Source organism: Saccopteryx bilineata, chromosome 4 (genome assembly GCF_036850765.1).
Source record: "Saccopteryx bilineata isolate mSacBil1 chromosome 4, mSacBil1_pri_phased_curated, whole genome shotgun sequence".
NCBI classification, from domain to species: Eukaryota; Metazoa; Chordata; class Mammalia; order Chiroptera; family Emballonuridae; genus Saccopteryx; species Saccopteryx bilineata.
Window position 1 is genome coordinate 21072193 of NC_089493.1, and position 16410 is coordinate 21088602.

The following is a 16410-nucleotide window of genomic DNA, read 5'->3' on the forward strand; positions in this document are numbered from 1 at the left end:
CAGCCTGCCCCCAACACACATTAATATCACCTGGGCAACTGGCTTCTACATGGGCAGCGCCACCTTTAACAAAGTGAGCATAATATATTTTATCTGCCCAACAGATAAGAAGCACGTTACTATGTTGTAATACATTATTTTCCCCAAAGACTTCAAGCAGTTGAGTATTTGTTCTCAATCCACTGTTGTTTTGAATTCCCATAATTACAATAATCATCTTTTGCCCTCACTTTTACCTTATTGCCACTGTCATGTCCTCCCTGTAATACAGTCTCTCTTTTACCTGGCTGCTTCTGATATGTAGTAGGTTATCCATAAAGCAAGCATCAATAAACTATCAAAGTTTAAAGGGTGTCTCAAAAGAGACACTCTTTTGAACAACACTTAAACTTTAGGACATAAATTTTATTACACAAACTGCCTTTTATTCTATTATATGAATACTGTTGGGCAGATAAAATATATTATGCTCACTTTGTTGAAGATGGCGCTGCCCACATGGAAGCCTGTTGCCCAGGTGATATTAATGTGTGTTGGGGGTGGGCTGTGGGCAGGCAGGATCCTTGTAGCCTGGGGCTTGGTTTTAAGACTAAGCCTTTCCCACCCTTTTTGATGTGGAGTGGTACAATCCTATCATGCCTCAGATAAGTGACTTTGTATTAGAGATTTCCCTATTTTGTATATTGGATTAAAGGTTTTGATTTCTACAGTATAAAATGGGGGCAAACTGGGAGCTTGCTCTCTTGGTTCCTGAGATTAGCATTAGAGGAGAGAGCAGAAAAGGAGAGCAGAGAAAGGCCACGTGGAGGAGGCCAGGAGAAGCAGCCAAGATGGCGAAGTGTTGAGTGAGAAGCCAGTTTGTACAGAGTTTGTGCAGGGAGAAGGAAGGAGATGGGGAACAGAGGTGAATAAATCTGGTGAGCTAAAAACCTTTGATTTTAGAAAACTCAGATAAGTCAGTAGCTTTGTGAGCACTGAATGAGTGTGTTTTGGAGCCCAGTGTGTGTTTTTACTTGCCTGCCGGTGTAAGCTAGGCTTAAAGATGATGGCCCATCAGTTCTTGTCTCCATTGTTTCATTACCATCTGTCCAAATCTAATGCGAACCTGCATGTGAATGGCCATGATGGTGGCTCCTGGCTTTACAAATACCAATCTGCTGTTGGCCTGATAATTATGACACTCCTGAGGTCAATTTTCCTCATTCATTTAGGTCTATTTTCAGATATTTGAAAGCCACCAGAAAAAGTGAACTCTGACCAGGTCTTATAGATTTGTTATCTTCAGTAGGGTGCTATTTAAATTCTTAGTGTTAATACTAATCATATTTTTTCCCTTAACCATTACTTCCTGTCAATGTATCATAATTCAATATATTATGTTTTTTTTTCACTTAAAGACCATTTATAATCAGGATACAATGTTATACTGAAGTTATTGATAGTCAATAATTTATTTATTAAGATGGATTTATTAGTGTGCCAATTTTTTTTCCTGTTTTTAGTTTTAATACATTAATGGTAGCCCTAAAAGAAGTCACAAATTACAAACTTCAGCCCTCTAGGACCCAAAGGTCATTTCTGAGGAAGAATATTTATTTCAAGTTGTAAATGCAAATTTTAGTAATAATTCTGATGAAGTTACTTTTCTAAGATTGTTATCAAATCATTATTTCAACTACTCAAGAGAAAACACATTGTTTATCAAGGTGTGATATTTTAAAATGTCACAGGTGAGAAACCACGTGCCAAAAGGTAGCACATTTGTTTAATTTTATTAGTTACAAAGGAACTTGTGTCTAAGTCATGATTTTAGGTGTACATAATATGTATTTCTATTAAGACATCCAGGTTGCTGTGATCAACAGAAATTGTTGTGGCTATCAAGAAATTCCACGTGAATCGAGATCACCTCAGGGGGCCCATTGGGCCCACTAATCCTACCCCACAGAGTTAAAACAGAAAAGCTTTAAATTCATGGTGTGGTTTAAATTCATGGATGGTTCATGAGCACTGAGAATCAGATGCCATCTCTGCTTGGGATGAAATTAAGGGGCTGTGTTGACAGATAACTTGGAGAGTAGATCTATAGTATAGATAAAGATCCCGAGCACTTTAAGTAAGGGTGCACTGTCGGGGATAAGAAATGTTATGTCTAGTGATCAACAAGGTTGGAAAAAGCTGGTAGTTTCTGAGAGAAGAAACTTCTCTTGATGCTTTGGTATTGTATTGTGGGTTGGAAATAGCTAAGTAAGGAAATCAATCTCTGAAGGCAAGTTAAATGTTTTCAAGTGAATCTGCACAGTGAAACAGTAACTCTAAAGAACTGAATTTCACAAAACTGCCTTTTATTCTATTGTATGAATAGCAATCTGCTTTTGGCCTGATAATTAGAGCTGTGTGGGCCTAGTAATTAGTGATTCAGATCCAGCCCAATATGGTCACTCAATAGAATTTTTGGTACAGACATCATAACCAAAACTGAAATAAACAAAACATTTCCTGGGTCATATGTCTAGGCTCCAAATAGAAGGAGATGGCAGCCCTACAAGATGGGAATAGCAGAATCTTCTTCCTTAATACTTTTCTTTCTCTTTGTCATGGAAACATGTTTTACGGGAAAAGGACATATATAGAGTTTTAAAACTCAAAGAGGCCATCCAGCTCCTTCATTCCTACAGACCCCTGAGGGCCAGGGATTTGCCCAGGGTTCAACAGTTACCTGGTGTCCAGCCTGCTTTTCAATCAGTGGGTGATTTAGTGTGCTCTGCTCATAATTCCCACTTGTTGCTCCTTAGAAATATTTCTTGAGGTCATGTCTGTCAGACCATGAGACTAGCCAAGATGAGCAAGCCTTAGTTTGCTTGGCCACATAAGCTGAAATCCTGCCAGTTTTTCTGGGCAGCACAAAACAGTTGGGTCACATCAGGTAGGTCCTTATGAAGAGATGATTAATAGTTTCACAGACTGAAAAAAAACACAAGTCGAAGCTAAGCCGTTCCCCTCCTTCATGTCCCCTGATGGCCATTCCTTGCGTGATGTTGTGTTTGACTTTTCACTTTCAAGGAACTCAAACTCTCTTTGGTTGAATCAGGAAACATGAGGTTGGACTGAGCCAACATGTGGCTGCTTTTATTTTGTAATTGCCAACCCAGTTAATCATTGGTCATTTGCTGAATCTCTAGTATGAAATGTTATATACAAGTGAGAAGCTCAGTGTTGACATGGATGAGTTATTTGTTGAGCATCTTACATGATATCATGTCTGCACGTAGCATTAAGCAAGCCTTCCAAAAGTAGAGATTATTTAGATATCACTGGGGGTTCCAACATGCTAATAGCCTCTCTTCCTTCTTGGGAGTGATGATTAGGTTAAAGATAGTTCCTCTGGAGAGATGAAATGTCACCTGCACAAGAGCTAGGTAAGCAGTCTTGTGTGTGTCAAGGAGTTGAAATGTGTATTCAAGAAACCAACCTTGTATAAGTCCCCCTTCCACTGTGAGTAGTATAGGGTCAGCTTACAAAACTGTTTGCTTATAATCTTTTAAAATTTGGCCCTGCTTATTTAGGGTTAGATGGGTGTTTTTTTCAAGCAGTTCATAGTCATCTTGCATGTTGGACAGATTTTGTTGCCTGTCATGGCTGACCTTATGGACCTGGATACCAGTGCTGTTCTTCGGCGAAACCCTCTGGCCCCTGTACACCTGGGCCTGGCGTTTACAGATGCCAAACCTGCTGAGCAGGACAAATACATCCCGCTGAAAGGTCTTGGTGAAAATCGCATAGAGGAATGGGTTGGCACAGGAGTTAAGTGGATAGAAGAGAACCAGCAAGATTTTGGAGTTGGTGACAGTGATAAGAGGTTTGTTCATCAGTGCTGACAGTGCATAAAATGAGATTGGGGCCATGCACATGAAGTCAGTGAAGATCAAGACAGCCATCCTTTTGGCAATTTTGGTGTCTTTGTCCCCTGGGTTGTACTGGGGATTTCGGACTGTGATGTAGATCTTCACATAACAAAAGCAGACGATGATAAAGGCGACTATGTTGAGCAACAGAACAAGGATAATATATGCCAGGGCAAGAGGGGTCTCGGTGTCCATAGGCAAGCAGATGCTGACCTTGGCATAGCTGCTTATTCCCACCAAAGGGAGCAGGGCGAGCAGGAAGCAGCCCACCCAGCCTCCAACCATGATGGCGTATGCATGCCTGAGGCGGATTTTCCGGTCCAGGCGCATGGCGAAGGTGATGGCGTACCAGCGCTCCAGGGTGATGACTGTCAGTGTGTACACTGACAACTCACTAGCAAAGACAGTAAAGAAACCGGCTGTGTTGCATCCGGGGCCCGTCTGCCAGTCGATGGCATGGTTGTAGTACTCAGAATGAGTATAGAGGTCTACGGAAGCAATAAGCAGTAGATACATCCCCATGCAGAAATCTGCAAAGGCCAGGTTGCACATGAGAAAGCGTGGGACCGTCATTTTGTAGTGGCTGGTGAGGAGGATGACCAGGACGAAGACATTGCCAAAGAGAGCCAGCAGACTAACAAACCACACCACAATTCTCAGGAACTTGTAGCCCATTATGTCTTCACAGGGGTTGAACTCATCTGACTTGGGGGTACACACCATGTCCTCATTGCCCCCACATACTGTGTAGTCATAATGGCTATCAAAGGCCTGTAGGGTCTCTTCCTGTGGGTTTTTGAGCTCCTGGCCAAAACCAATGATCTCATCTTCTTGTTCTTCAAAAAAGACGTAATAGTGAGAGTGGGAATCCTGGAACTCGGACTTTTCCTTGTACCCAGCATTGTGGTCACCAGGGTCCTCCTCATAGTCCTGGTAGAAGGGACCGTTCAAAGCACTCACAGATTTTCTCTGGCGCAGGCTGCGAATACTGCTCTCATTACAAATTAAGGACTCCAGGATTCTGCAAGGCAACAGAAATAAGTCACTGCTGAAAATTCACTGATGGTACCCACAACACTTAGCAAAATATACAGAATGCGTACTATGATCTATATGATTCCACAAGATCCTATGTGATCTGGTCAGGCCCGTCCCTCCTACGTCATTTCCTAGTACCCTCCCCCTCTCTACTGTGCTCCAGTGACATGGGCTCTCATTCTCGTCTACAACCAGTTTAAGAAACAGTGGTGAGAAAGAAAGGGTTGGTGCTGGAGCAGGTCTGCCTCGGTTAGGACCTGGTTTTATTATTTACTAGCTGTTTCACCTCGGGCAGGTCTATGAACCTTGGTTTATCCCATTTAAAAATGGAATCATGGAGGTATCTATTTCATATAACGTTGTTAAAGGATTAGATGAGTTCATCTTTTTAAAGCTCTTCTACTGCCGCTGGAACATGGTTAGTGCCAGGTATGTGTTGGTTATTGTCATTATTCCCATTCAGAGCTTTAGAACGTGTATTCCCTTTGCCTGAAAAAAAAATGCTTCTGTTATTCAGTTTTAAAGTCAAATGTCCCTTTGTTGGAGTGCGCTTCCCTGCTTGTCTTAAGTAAATTGTCCTACCCTTGTGTTTATTTCCTTCATAGTATTATCTGATAACTTATTTGTTTGCTTGTTTATTTTCTGACTTACTAGGATATAAATAAAAGACTTGTCTGTCCTATTTATTGCTGTGGATAGGACAGTGCCAGGCACACAGTAGGTGCTCAATAAATCTTTATTGAACAAATGAAAAAATGGACACTATCGTGCAGGCATGCTCATGGGAGTAAGACTTAGTTAATTGCTAGCCTACCAGACTAACATCAAAAGGGATTCTTTAACTCAGTGAGCGGATGTTGATCCTCCATTGGGTTAAAATGCTCAATGTGTTGCTTGTTACAACCTGTTTGGAGTTTAATGGGAAATTTGGACCCTGCCCTTGGAGTCCATCAGCCTCCCACCCATCACTGGTCCTTTCTGAGTCTGAGCCACATGGCATCAGTCGAGAGCCTGCTGTCACCATCCTATACCCCACCCTAACTTTCTGCAGGTGTTGCACCTGTATTGGCCTCTGCACAGCTGTTCAACTTTCCCACTCACTTCTCCCCGCTACTGGATCCCAATTTATTTCTGAATGCAAGTGTGAGTACAGAAGGTCAACAGTAGATATTATCTAGAGACAGAATGAATAAGCCATAAATGACGGTGGCATTAGGAGAATGGGATGGCATGAGACACAAAGGCGAAACAATGCAGAGTAAGAGTGTAGGTGAAGACAAGTTTCAGAGAAAGAATGGAGAGAAAAAGGCATCCACCCCTCCTCGGCAGCCTCATAAGCAGCCTAATTATAAAATAATACACATTGAGAGCTTATACTATTGCAGGTAATTGTTTTTTTCTAGGGTTAAAATTTTTTTTTGTTTTGTTTGACAGTAGACAATTTTTAGGTCTATAAAAACCTATTACATTTTGCCTAAAATAAAATGTGGAAGTATTTAAAGTTACTTAAAAATAATTTATATTTTTATTTTAAAATTTTAATTGACTTTATTGGGGTGACATTGGTTAATAAAATCATATAGGTTTCAGATGCACCATCTTTATATTGTATTGTGTGTTCACCACCCCAAGTCAATCCAGGTAATTGTGATAGGTATTTTCCATTCAGTTTATTATTATTATTATTATTATTATTATTATTATTATTTTTATTTATTTTTTACAGAGACAGAGAGAGTCAGAGAGAGGGATAGACAAGGACAGACAGACAGAAACGGAGAGAGATGAGAAACATCAATCATCAGTCTTTCATTGCGCGTTGTGACATCTTAGTTGTTCATTGATTGCTTTCTCATATGTGCCTTGACCGTGGGCCTTCAGGAGAGCGAGTAACCCCTTGCTGGAGCCAGCGACCCTGGGTTCAAGCTGATGAGCTTTTGCTCAAACCAGATGAGCCCGTGCTCAAGCTGGTAACCTCGGGGTCTCAAACCTGGGTCCTTCCGCATCCCAGTCTGATGCTCTATCCACTGCGCCACCGCCTGGTCAGGCTCCATTCAGTTTTTCATGTAATATTCTCAAAACCTTTATAAATGATAAAGCATTATGAGCTCCATTCTCAGAGGCTCAGGGAGGTTACTTTAGTGAGCTGGGACAACACACCAAGGAAGTGAGAAGTTGCAGAGATGAGGTAAAAACCCAGCTGACTCCAAAGCCCACACATGTGATCAGTAAGATGTGATATTTGCAAAGCCATAATTGACCAGGTAACCCAATAGCTTGTGCTTCTAAGTTTGTACTCATAATTGTGTCATCGAATGTGTTGCATCTGGAGGCCAGGGGTCATGTAATGTGATCTTGATAAGCTTCTATACGATCGGTTCCTGTCTTTCCTATGTCATCTCTTACTCTCCTCCCTTCCCCTTTTGTGATCCATTGACCTTGGCCTGACTGGTCATCTGCAACCACTTTGAGTCTGCAGTCATTGTGCCCCATGGATTTCATGTTTCTTAGGGAAGCTTCCAAGTCTTTCTACATGTTTTTCAAACCACAAAGCTTCTTCGCCGAACCTAGAAATTAATTCAACTTTTTCCAAGGCCTTTTATTACTTATTCCAGGCACCTGCCACTTACCCTCTGATTTTCTTCTGATTCTTAAAAGCACAGCAGTGGCTCGGATAAGAAAGGTCTGCCCGTGTGAGATGAAGGAAACTCAAGGAAAGTGGAAGTTTCTTTAGAGTCCAAGTGTTTCTTGCTACCAGTTCCTTGAGGTGCTCCAGGCCTTTGGATGGGAGGGTGGTGACACTGGTATAAGAGATGTCCCTGGAGGGGTATGAAGAGGGAGAAAACAGAGTAATACAGAGTGGCGGTAAGCAGCCAGGGCCTCTAGCTCTTGGCCAGAAAGTCAAACAGGCAGGAAATGATCAGAGATCACAGGTTGATTTTTGCTATTGGATATGCACTCTTTATATATAGCCTCTGGTCTAAGAAAGGATATTAGGCATTTAATGAAAGGTTACAAGGGACTTCAATTTTTATTGCTTGGAACTCCAGCATCCATCAATACAAATAACCATTGAGCAGAAATTTTATTTTATCCATCGCAATCCATACAAACTATTGGAATGAGAGACAGATGTAGATCCTACTGTGGAAAATGACACCTATGACTCTTAAAGGGTCTCAAGAGGCAAGAGAGATATATCTGCACAGGCTCAAAGGGGCCAAAATTGCTCTCAGTCTCTGTGTGCACTAGGTTTTTAAGGTTAATAAACTGCCCAACGATATGGATCAACACCATTATCATGAACGTCTCCTAATGATGCAGAACTTGGGAGTCATACCAGTTACATGGTGAATTCATGACTCAGGATGCTTCCCCAGTTTCTTTAGAAGGATGCAAATGTGTTCCTGAAAGAAAACTGTAGTATTTTCAATAATAATCTGAAATAAGGTCCAAGTCTCTCTGAAAACGCTGGGGGAGGTGGCGAGGCTGGAGACAGTGTAGATACTGGTGTTAGTTACTAAAGTATTATTAAGGCATGGCTCTTGTGCAACGTTGCTAGTCTGCTGCTATGGATGTGAGGGCGATCTGGCTGCAACATCTGTCACCCCATTGATCGCCAGGGTCGATTCAGCTGATCTGGCTGGGTAGGCAGGGGTCCCCTTCCTCCCTCACCGCATCCCTCCCATAGCTGCGTGCTCGGTGGAAGAGGACGACCTTCTCCGCTAGAGGAGAGGACCGTTCTTCGGTCAAGGGCATATGAGTAGCTGCACTCCCCTACTAGAACCTCCAAACAAGTCTCTAGTCTGCTGCTCAGTCCCAGAGGGCCCGGGTTACACCTCTTGCTTCATCATTTTTCCCCCCAATTTGTTAATTTTTAGAGAGAAAGGAGAGAGAGAGTGTATGAGAGAAAGAGAGGCAAAGGGGGAAGGAGCAGGAAGCATCAACTCCCATATGTGCCTTGACCAGGCAAGCCCAGGGTTTCAAACCGGAGACCCCAGCATTCCAGGTCGACGCTTTACCCACTGCGCCACCACAGGTCAGGCTGCCCCATCATTTTTAATTGCATTGAATCATAGCTTGAATACTATCATGAATATTTAACCCAATATCTCCCATTTTATATTTTATCAGTAAAAATGTTTGTTACGGTTCTATTTTTACATATTTTATCACGTTTTTGCAATTACATTTAAAAATATTTAATATAATTATGGTGATTAGTGAGTGGATTTCAATATTACAACTTCTTCCTCCACATCATTGTAATTGGACTTCACTGGGGTTTGCACTCTCAGAGTTCCAGGCCGCAAGAACTTACTACTCAGTTTTCTTTTCGTGTTTTCTTTTTAAGTGAGAGGAGGGGAGACAGAGAGACAGACTTCCGCATGTGCCCCAACTGGGATCCACCAGGTAAGCTCCCTACTTGTGATGTTCTGCCCATCTGGGGCCATGCTTGCAACTGAGCTATTTTTAGCACTTGAGGTTGAGGCTCCACAGAGCCATCCTCAGTGTCTGGACCAACTTGCTTGAACCAATTCAGCCATGGCAGTGGGAGGGGAGAGGGAAAGTGGGGGGGGGGAGCAGATGGTCGCTCTCCTGTGTGCCCTGACTGGGAATTGAACCCGGGACATCCATACACCAGGCCGACGTTCTACCACTGAGCCAACCAGGCATGGCCACTACTCAGTTTTTATAAATATGAAGCTCATGTATTAACCCCCTTCTCACCATAGAACTGTGATTCTCAGAGAAAGGTGCCATGCTGCTTTTTTGTTTTGTTATTTAATTTAAAAATTCTATGATTCAGTAATCCCCAGACTTGCCTGGTGATAAGAATTCCCCTTGGTGCTGGGTACTGTCTGATTCCCAGGTGATTTTTAACAATATGCAAGTACGTTTGGGAAGAAATTGGCCTAAACAAACAACTTTGCAGCTGAGGGGTTCTGGAGGCAGCCTTGAGCCCAATGGAAAGTAAATGAAGCCAGACTTTGTGCTCCTGCCTTTGTCCCTGCCTCTGTCTTTTTCTTTTAGCTGGGCTCCCTTCACGCTGTGGCCATCTTTCTGCCTCCAGGCTTCTAGAAGCAAAGTCTATGTCTCTGGATCCAGTGATGCTTGTCTGTCAGTATTGGATGCACTGACTGTGTTTGGATTTTATTAGATATTTCTTTTATTTTTAAATTAAATTTTAGTTATTTATGTTGCATTTATTATAGTCCACATTCAATATCATTCTGTGTTGGTTTCAGGTGCACAGCAGAGTAGTTAGATAATCATTTACTTTACAGAGCGGCCCCCCCCCCCCCCCCCCGTGTTTTAAGTTCCCACTGGGCCCCACCCACAGCTATCACCATATTGACTATGTTTCTTATGCTGTGATCTTCATCTCTGTGACTATCCTTAACTACCAATTTCTACAGCTCCTTCACCTTCTTCACCCAGTCCCCAGCCCCCTGTCCTCTGACAAGTCAGTCTGTTCTCTGTATTAATAGGAATTTCTTGAGAAAACACTTTCGTAACCATTCCTGTTATTGCGTGACAAGACATCCTAAAACTAAGTGGCATCAAACGACAATCCTTTTATTCCAAGAATAGCTTCTGTGGGTCAAGGGTTTTAGCAGGACATGGCGGGGATGACTTGTCGCTGCTCTGAGATGTCTGGGGCTCAGCTGGGAAGACTTGAAGGTGGGATGACTCAATGGCTAGGGGCTAGACTATCGGCAGGCTCCTTCACTTGCGAGTCTGGTACCAGGGCCGGGGTGAATCAAAGCTGAGCTCAGCTGGAACTGATGATGTGGCCTCCCTACGTGGCCTGGGTTCCTCACATCATGGCAACCAGATTTTGAGAGGGAACATCTGGAGAGAATGTCTCAAGACAACTGGTGACTCAAGGGCAGGAGACACAGAACCCCAGTGGGAGGAGTGTCAAAGAATTGGATGCCTAACTTTAAAACTGCCATAGTGATCTCAGTGGTGGGGACAGCCCTGAGGCAGAAAGTGGGTGAAAACTGGTACTCCACTGCTCTATAAATCTGTGTTTCCAGTTCCAGCCCCACCCTGGACCAGAACCAGACTCCAGAGCTAGCCCAGACCATCTGAGTTACACTCTCTGATGGCAGAGCCCAGGACTCTGCATAACTGAAAATGCTCCGTAGGTAATTCAGAATCTCGTCTGAATTCTCAGCATTTTTGTGGATACTACAGTTAAGACAAAGAGACAAGGCATATTGTGTCCAAACACTCACGGAACCAAGAGCGGAGCCATAATGGACATTTGGGTTTAGAGTTCCTCGGTCCCATGTCCCTCCAGCTTTTCTCTACCCCTTACCTCAGGTCTCTGGAGTCCTTTTTTTTTTTAAAAAAAAAATTATTTTAGAGAGAGAGGGAGAGAGAGAAAGAGAGAGAGAAACATAGATCTGTTGCTCCACCCATCCACGCATTCACTGGTTGTTCCTTGTATGTGCCTGGGATCAAACCTGCACCCCTGGCTACTGGGACGATGTTCCAACCAACAGAGCCACCCGGTCAGGGCAGGTCTCTGGAGTCTCTGAACACAGATCCAGGTGAAGGATCTGTGAACCCTCTAAGAACTAATTCTGGAGTCTGGGAGGAATTGATTCTATGGTCTGTCTGAGTAAATCTGCAATGGGTGTACCTCTGGTGGCCTCTAGTTGGGTCCCAGTGAGGCTGAATTGGGACGGTACCTGGGCTGGCGTGGAGAAAGCAGGTGATGGAAAATGCATATAAACTTTAGGACGGGAACATCTGTAACATAATGGGTCATTGAATGTTAATTCCTTCCTTACCTCAATTTGGAGTTTATTGAGTTCAAGCGAGAAGCTAGCAACCAGAAAATATTGGCCTAGCTAAGATCTTGACTTGTATATTCAACTGCTTATTTGACTTCTCCACCTGGATGCCTCACAGGCACCTCCAACTTAACAGGTCCATCCCAACTTATGATCTCCTCACCCCAACCCCATCTTGCTCCTTCTCTGCTTAACCTGGAAAAAGACCTGTGGATTTGAACTCTTAAAGATTCCTGAGTCCATGTATTTGTATCCCTAATATAAGCCCTATAGTTCAAGCTAACATCATCTCTAACTGCAATAGCTTTCTGGTCCACCCTTAATTTCTTCCGATCCATTCTTCACACAGCAGTCAGAATAGTCATAACACATCAGTTGAGAAAGGTCACACTCTTGCTCAAAACCTTGCAGTGATTCCCCGAAGTACCATTAATAAAATCTACTCTTCCTACTGTGTCCTTCAAGGTCCTGCAGAACCCTTGCCTTCCTCTCCAACCTCATCTCAAGGGCTTCAGGCCACTTACAGCCCAAATTGGACTCTATCTGGAGCCACCTTACTCCGCACGGGCACGAGCCACCTGATGTAGCTTTAAGTACCCATTACACCTGCTGCTGCAAAAGTCCCCCTGGAGCGGGACCCTCTCCGGACTCAGGCTGCTCTGCTCCTGCCACTTCGGCCCTTACAGAGTCAGGTCAAGAGAACAGTTGCTTTTCTCCAGCCTTTTGGATTTAAGCTTCCTTGCAGAGATCAGCAGTTTCTTTTTTTTTTATTCTTTTTTTTTTTAATTTATTCATTTTAGAGAGGAGAGGGAGAGACAGAGAGAGAGAGAGAGGAGAAACAGAGAGAGAGAAGGGGGGGGAGGAGCTGGAAGCATCAACTCCCATATGTGCCTTGCCCAGGCAAGCCCAGGGTTTCGAACCGGCGACCTCAGCATTTCTAGGTCGACGCTTTATCCACTGCGCCACCACAGGTCAGGCCGAGATCTGCAGTTTCAATTAGACAGTCTGGGTTACCAGGAAGGAAGGTCGATGCACCTGTACACTTCCCAACCTTCTTCGGAAGGCTGAGGATTTCTTCCGCCTCCTTCGGTACATCCTCTGAAGGGCGGTCTTCCTCAGCCTTTGGCATGTACTGTGGCTTCCCTTAATTTTCTTCACAAAACTTCTGCATGTTGGGTATTTTTCTATTGTTTCCTTTTGAATAAGTTAATCCTGAAAGGACCCAGGGGACTTTTCTCCTCCATCAATAGGGAGCTGCTGCAGGGACACAGGTCCTGGACCGTAAGCCACCATCTTCAACTTTTAATCACTGCTTCATTTAGCATGTAATACTGTTCTAAGCAAAAGCTTAGAACGAATCTTGTTGAGAACTGAGCCACAGTACACAGTCTCCCAACTTGGGCATTGACAGAGGAAGGGCCTCAGTCTGGAGAAATCCTAACATCTGATAAGCAGGGATCATTTTAAGTTATTTGAAGCTGTATCTTTTCTTGTTTACTTAAAATTTTTGACCACTTTGAATCCAGAATTTCTTAATAGTGTACTTTTATAAAATACCATCTTCAAAATATAGTTAAATTTTGTTTTCAGAATGAAAAGACTAAGGAGAGTAGCTATCAGCAGTTAAGGGATCTTGAATTTGTGAATGTAGCCAAATGAATGGACGCCTACAGGCTGAAGGGCCTCCCTCTCTCGTATTGACTCAGGCACTTTCCACAAAGAGTTCATTAAGTGATGGGCACTAAGCTTCATGAGAACGTGTCTCTAGCAAGTATATACTCACAAAACAGAATGCAGCTGAGCTGAGCCTGGCAGACAGTTTGAAGTCTAGGTCATGGGAACTGTCTCAAGTTAGGTGTCTGATGAAACTAACAAGATCTGAATTTGGAGAGAATGAGTCTTACCGGGATATATACAAGGCAAGAATATCACCAGATTTCATGATGCTAAGAAATAATAAAGAGCCGACTGATATTTGATGTCATAGGAAGAACAAAGTGCTCCCTAGAAGCAATTATGTAGAATAGCATCCCCAAACATTGGAACAACTTCCATTTTTTTATGAGATATTTTGTCATTATTATTTAAGACTAACCTTTGATGAACTTAATTGCAAATTAAATAAGTACTAAATGGCCTGCCAAAGTTTCAGCAGCAATGCAAGTCTCTTTTACACTTGCATGTAAAGAGTGTGGATTTTCTAAAGGTCTCTGCGGCTGACCTATTGTCAATGTGTAGCCACGTGTGTAACTTGGTAGATGAAATGCATCTGAGAGCAGAAAGAACATTAATTTGCTGCTTGAAAGGAAGTTTAATTCATCTATTAATACCAAGTTAAAATAACTTAAGGGTTTAGCTGTAAGTTCAAGACAGTGAGCTTATCTAATTATTTGTTTAAAAACACAATATGCATTTATTACATTTTCTAGAAGCTAGGACTATAGCAGTAAACTAACCATGCAGAAATTCTTGTTCTTCTCATGCTTATATTCTAGTGGGGAGAGAGAATTTAACAAAAATGTACAACTCACAGTTAGATGATGATTATAAGTACCATGGGAAAGAAGAAATAGAGAGAAAAAGAAAGAAAGAGCCCCAGAAGTATGGTCATAACTAGAGATAAGTGAGGCTGTCAAGGAGGACCTCACTGAGGAGACAGTTGAGCAAAGACCTGAAGGAGGTGAGTAAGAGAGCCATGCTGGCGAAGAGCATAGCAAGCAGAGACACCAGCCAGTGCAAAGGCCCTGAGGTAAGAGTGTATGTTGGTATGTTTGCGCATGCAAGGAGGCCAATGTGGCTGGAGCTGAGACAGTGGTAGGTTGGAGGAGAGTTCAGAAAATGTGGGAGTAGTCAGAGAGGTAATCGGGATCCATATCATTTATGCCTTGTAGGTCATCCAAAGTTTGCATAGCTTTAAAAGGTAGGGAAAATGGGAGTTTCTGATGGCTTGGATATGGGGTATAAGAGAAGTAGAAAAGTCAAGGATGACTCCATGATTTCTGGTCTGCAACTCAAAGGATGGGTTTACCGTTTCCTGAGATGGGGGAAGCCGCAGGCAAGGCAGGTTTGGAAGGAATGATCAAGGATTCAGTTTCGGACAGATCAAATTTGGGATGCCTATTAGATATCCAGATGGCAATGTCACGTAGGCAGTGCATTATAAGTCTGGAATTTGGGAGAGTTGTCTGGATTGGAGGGTTCTACTTGGGTAGCACAAGCATTATGCAAAGTCATACAACTGGATGAGATCACCAAGGAAGTGAATGGAGATAGAGATAAAAAGAAGACCAAAGATGGAGCTTAGGGGCACTCTAACATGAAGAGATCAGGAAGAAAAGGATAAACTAGAAAAGGAGACTGGGAAGGAACCATCAGAGGTCAGGAGAAAAACCAAGAGGGGTTGGTGCCTGGGAAGCCAAAGAAGAAGGTACTCCTAAGAGATTGGACCTATCGACTGAGTCAAAGGCTTCTGAGATGAGAACTAAGAATTGGCCATTTGATGTAGGAACTGTGAAGTCACTGGTCCCATGGTTTCAGTGGCATGGCAGGCAGTGAAAACCAGATTGGGGTGAGCACTGAGATTTGGGCAGAGGAATTAGAACCCTAACCAAGTCTTTTGTGATGTCTTGCTGTAAAAGGACACAAATAAATAGGTCAGAAATAGATATGGAATTGAAGGGATATTTTAAAATTATAAATATTTCAATGTATAGCTATAGAAGATCATCTCTTTAAACTAAAAGAACACCTAAAACAATAATAACCCTTTAAAGCCATCAAATAGTCAATCATTGTTCCAAGAGAGGCAAGGTGGTTGCCTCATTGGTGTCAGGACCCAAACAGATCTCGGTATTATAGCTGATTGATATGTATGTATTTTAGGTATCTTTTAACCTATAGCATGTTTAAGTGCTGATGGGCAACCACCTGGTGAAGAGGAAAATATAGATGCTATAGTACAGAAAGGTGAGGATTGCTAACTAAATGCTCTTGAATTGCTGAGAGGGCAGGGAATGGAGGACCATGGTGAAGGGGCCAGCCTTAAAAAGCGACTCAGAATACAGGAGAGAAGACAGAGGGTGTGGACATAGATGCAGGAAGATGGGTAGATGTGGTGGTGGGAACACGGATAAGTCTCTTTTAATTGATTTTATTCTTCATGAAATGGAAGTCAAGGTGACCAACTCAGTGTGAGAATGGGGAAAAGGACCAGGGAACTGATGAAAAGTATGACATGTTTATGCAGGACAGTGGGAAGGTGAGTGGGGAACTGCGGTGGTACTGCTCTGGAGTTCTTGGGGCCACAATAGTAAATGATTTAAAGCAAAGCCACTTGCCATGCTCACCTGCAAAAGTTCAGGCCCACAGTAGGAGGGTAGCTGCATTTAACCAGGGTAGGGATTTTCTAGGACAGGAATATAAGAGAGAGGAGCAAAGCAGTTAGTTGGCTGTGGTACATGTCAGTGTTTATAATGGCAGACAATAGAATTTAAGCTGCATCAGGAAGGAGTAAGGTGAAAGATAGTACAATATTAGTGATGGATTATAGATCCTCGTGAGACCAAAGAGTTGAAGGAATTAACGTATAAAAGGGAAAGAGATGGAAAGATGCCTGAGGTTGATATGATGGAGGGTTCACAGACATTGGCAATGACAGG

At 42.9% G+C, this 16410-nt stretch overlaps 1 protein-coding gene across 2 annotated transcripts in view; it reads right to left on the reverse strand.

Annotated features, from left to right (window-relative positions):
• Positions 1-1964: 1964 nt before the first annotated feature.
• Positions 1965-16410, reverse strand: part of TSHR (thyroid stimulating hormone receptor) — a 108691-nt gene continuing 94245 nt past the window's right edge. For both annotated transcript variants that reach the window (XM_066273734.1, XM_066273733.1), the window contains 2 exons: positions 7574-7762; positions 1965-4926 (listed from right to left, as the gene is read on the reverse strand). In XM_066273734.1, the coding sequence (XP_066129831.1) occupies positions 3516-4926; positions 7574-7762 (1600 nt within the window). In that variant the 3' untranslated portion in view covers positions 1965-3515. The remainder of the gene's footprint in view (positions 4927-7573; positions 7763-16410) is intronic.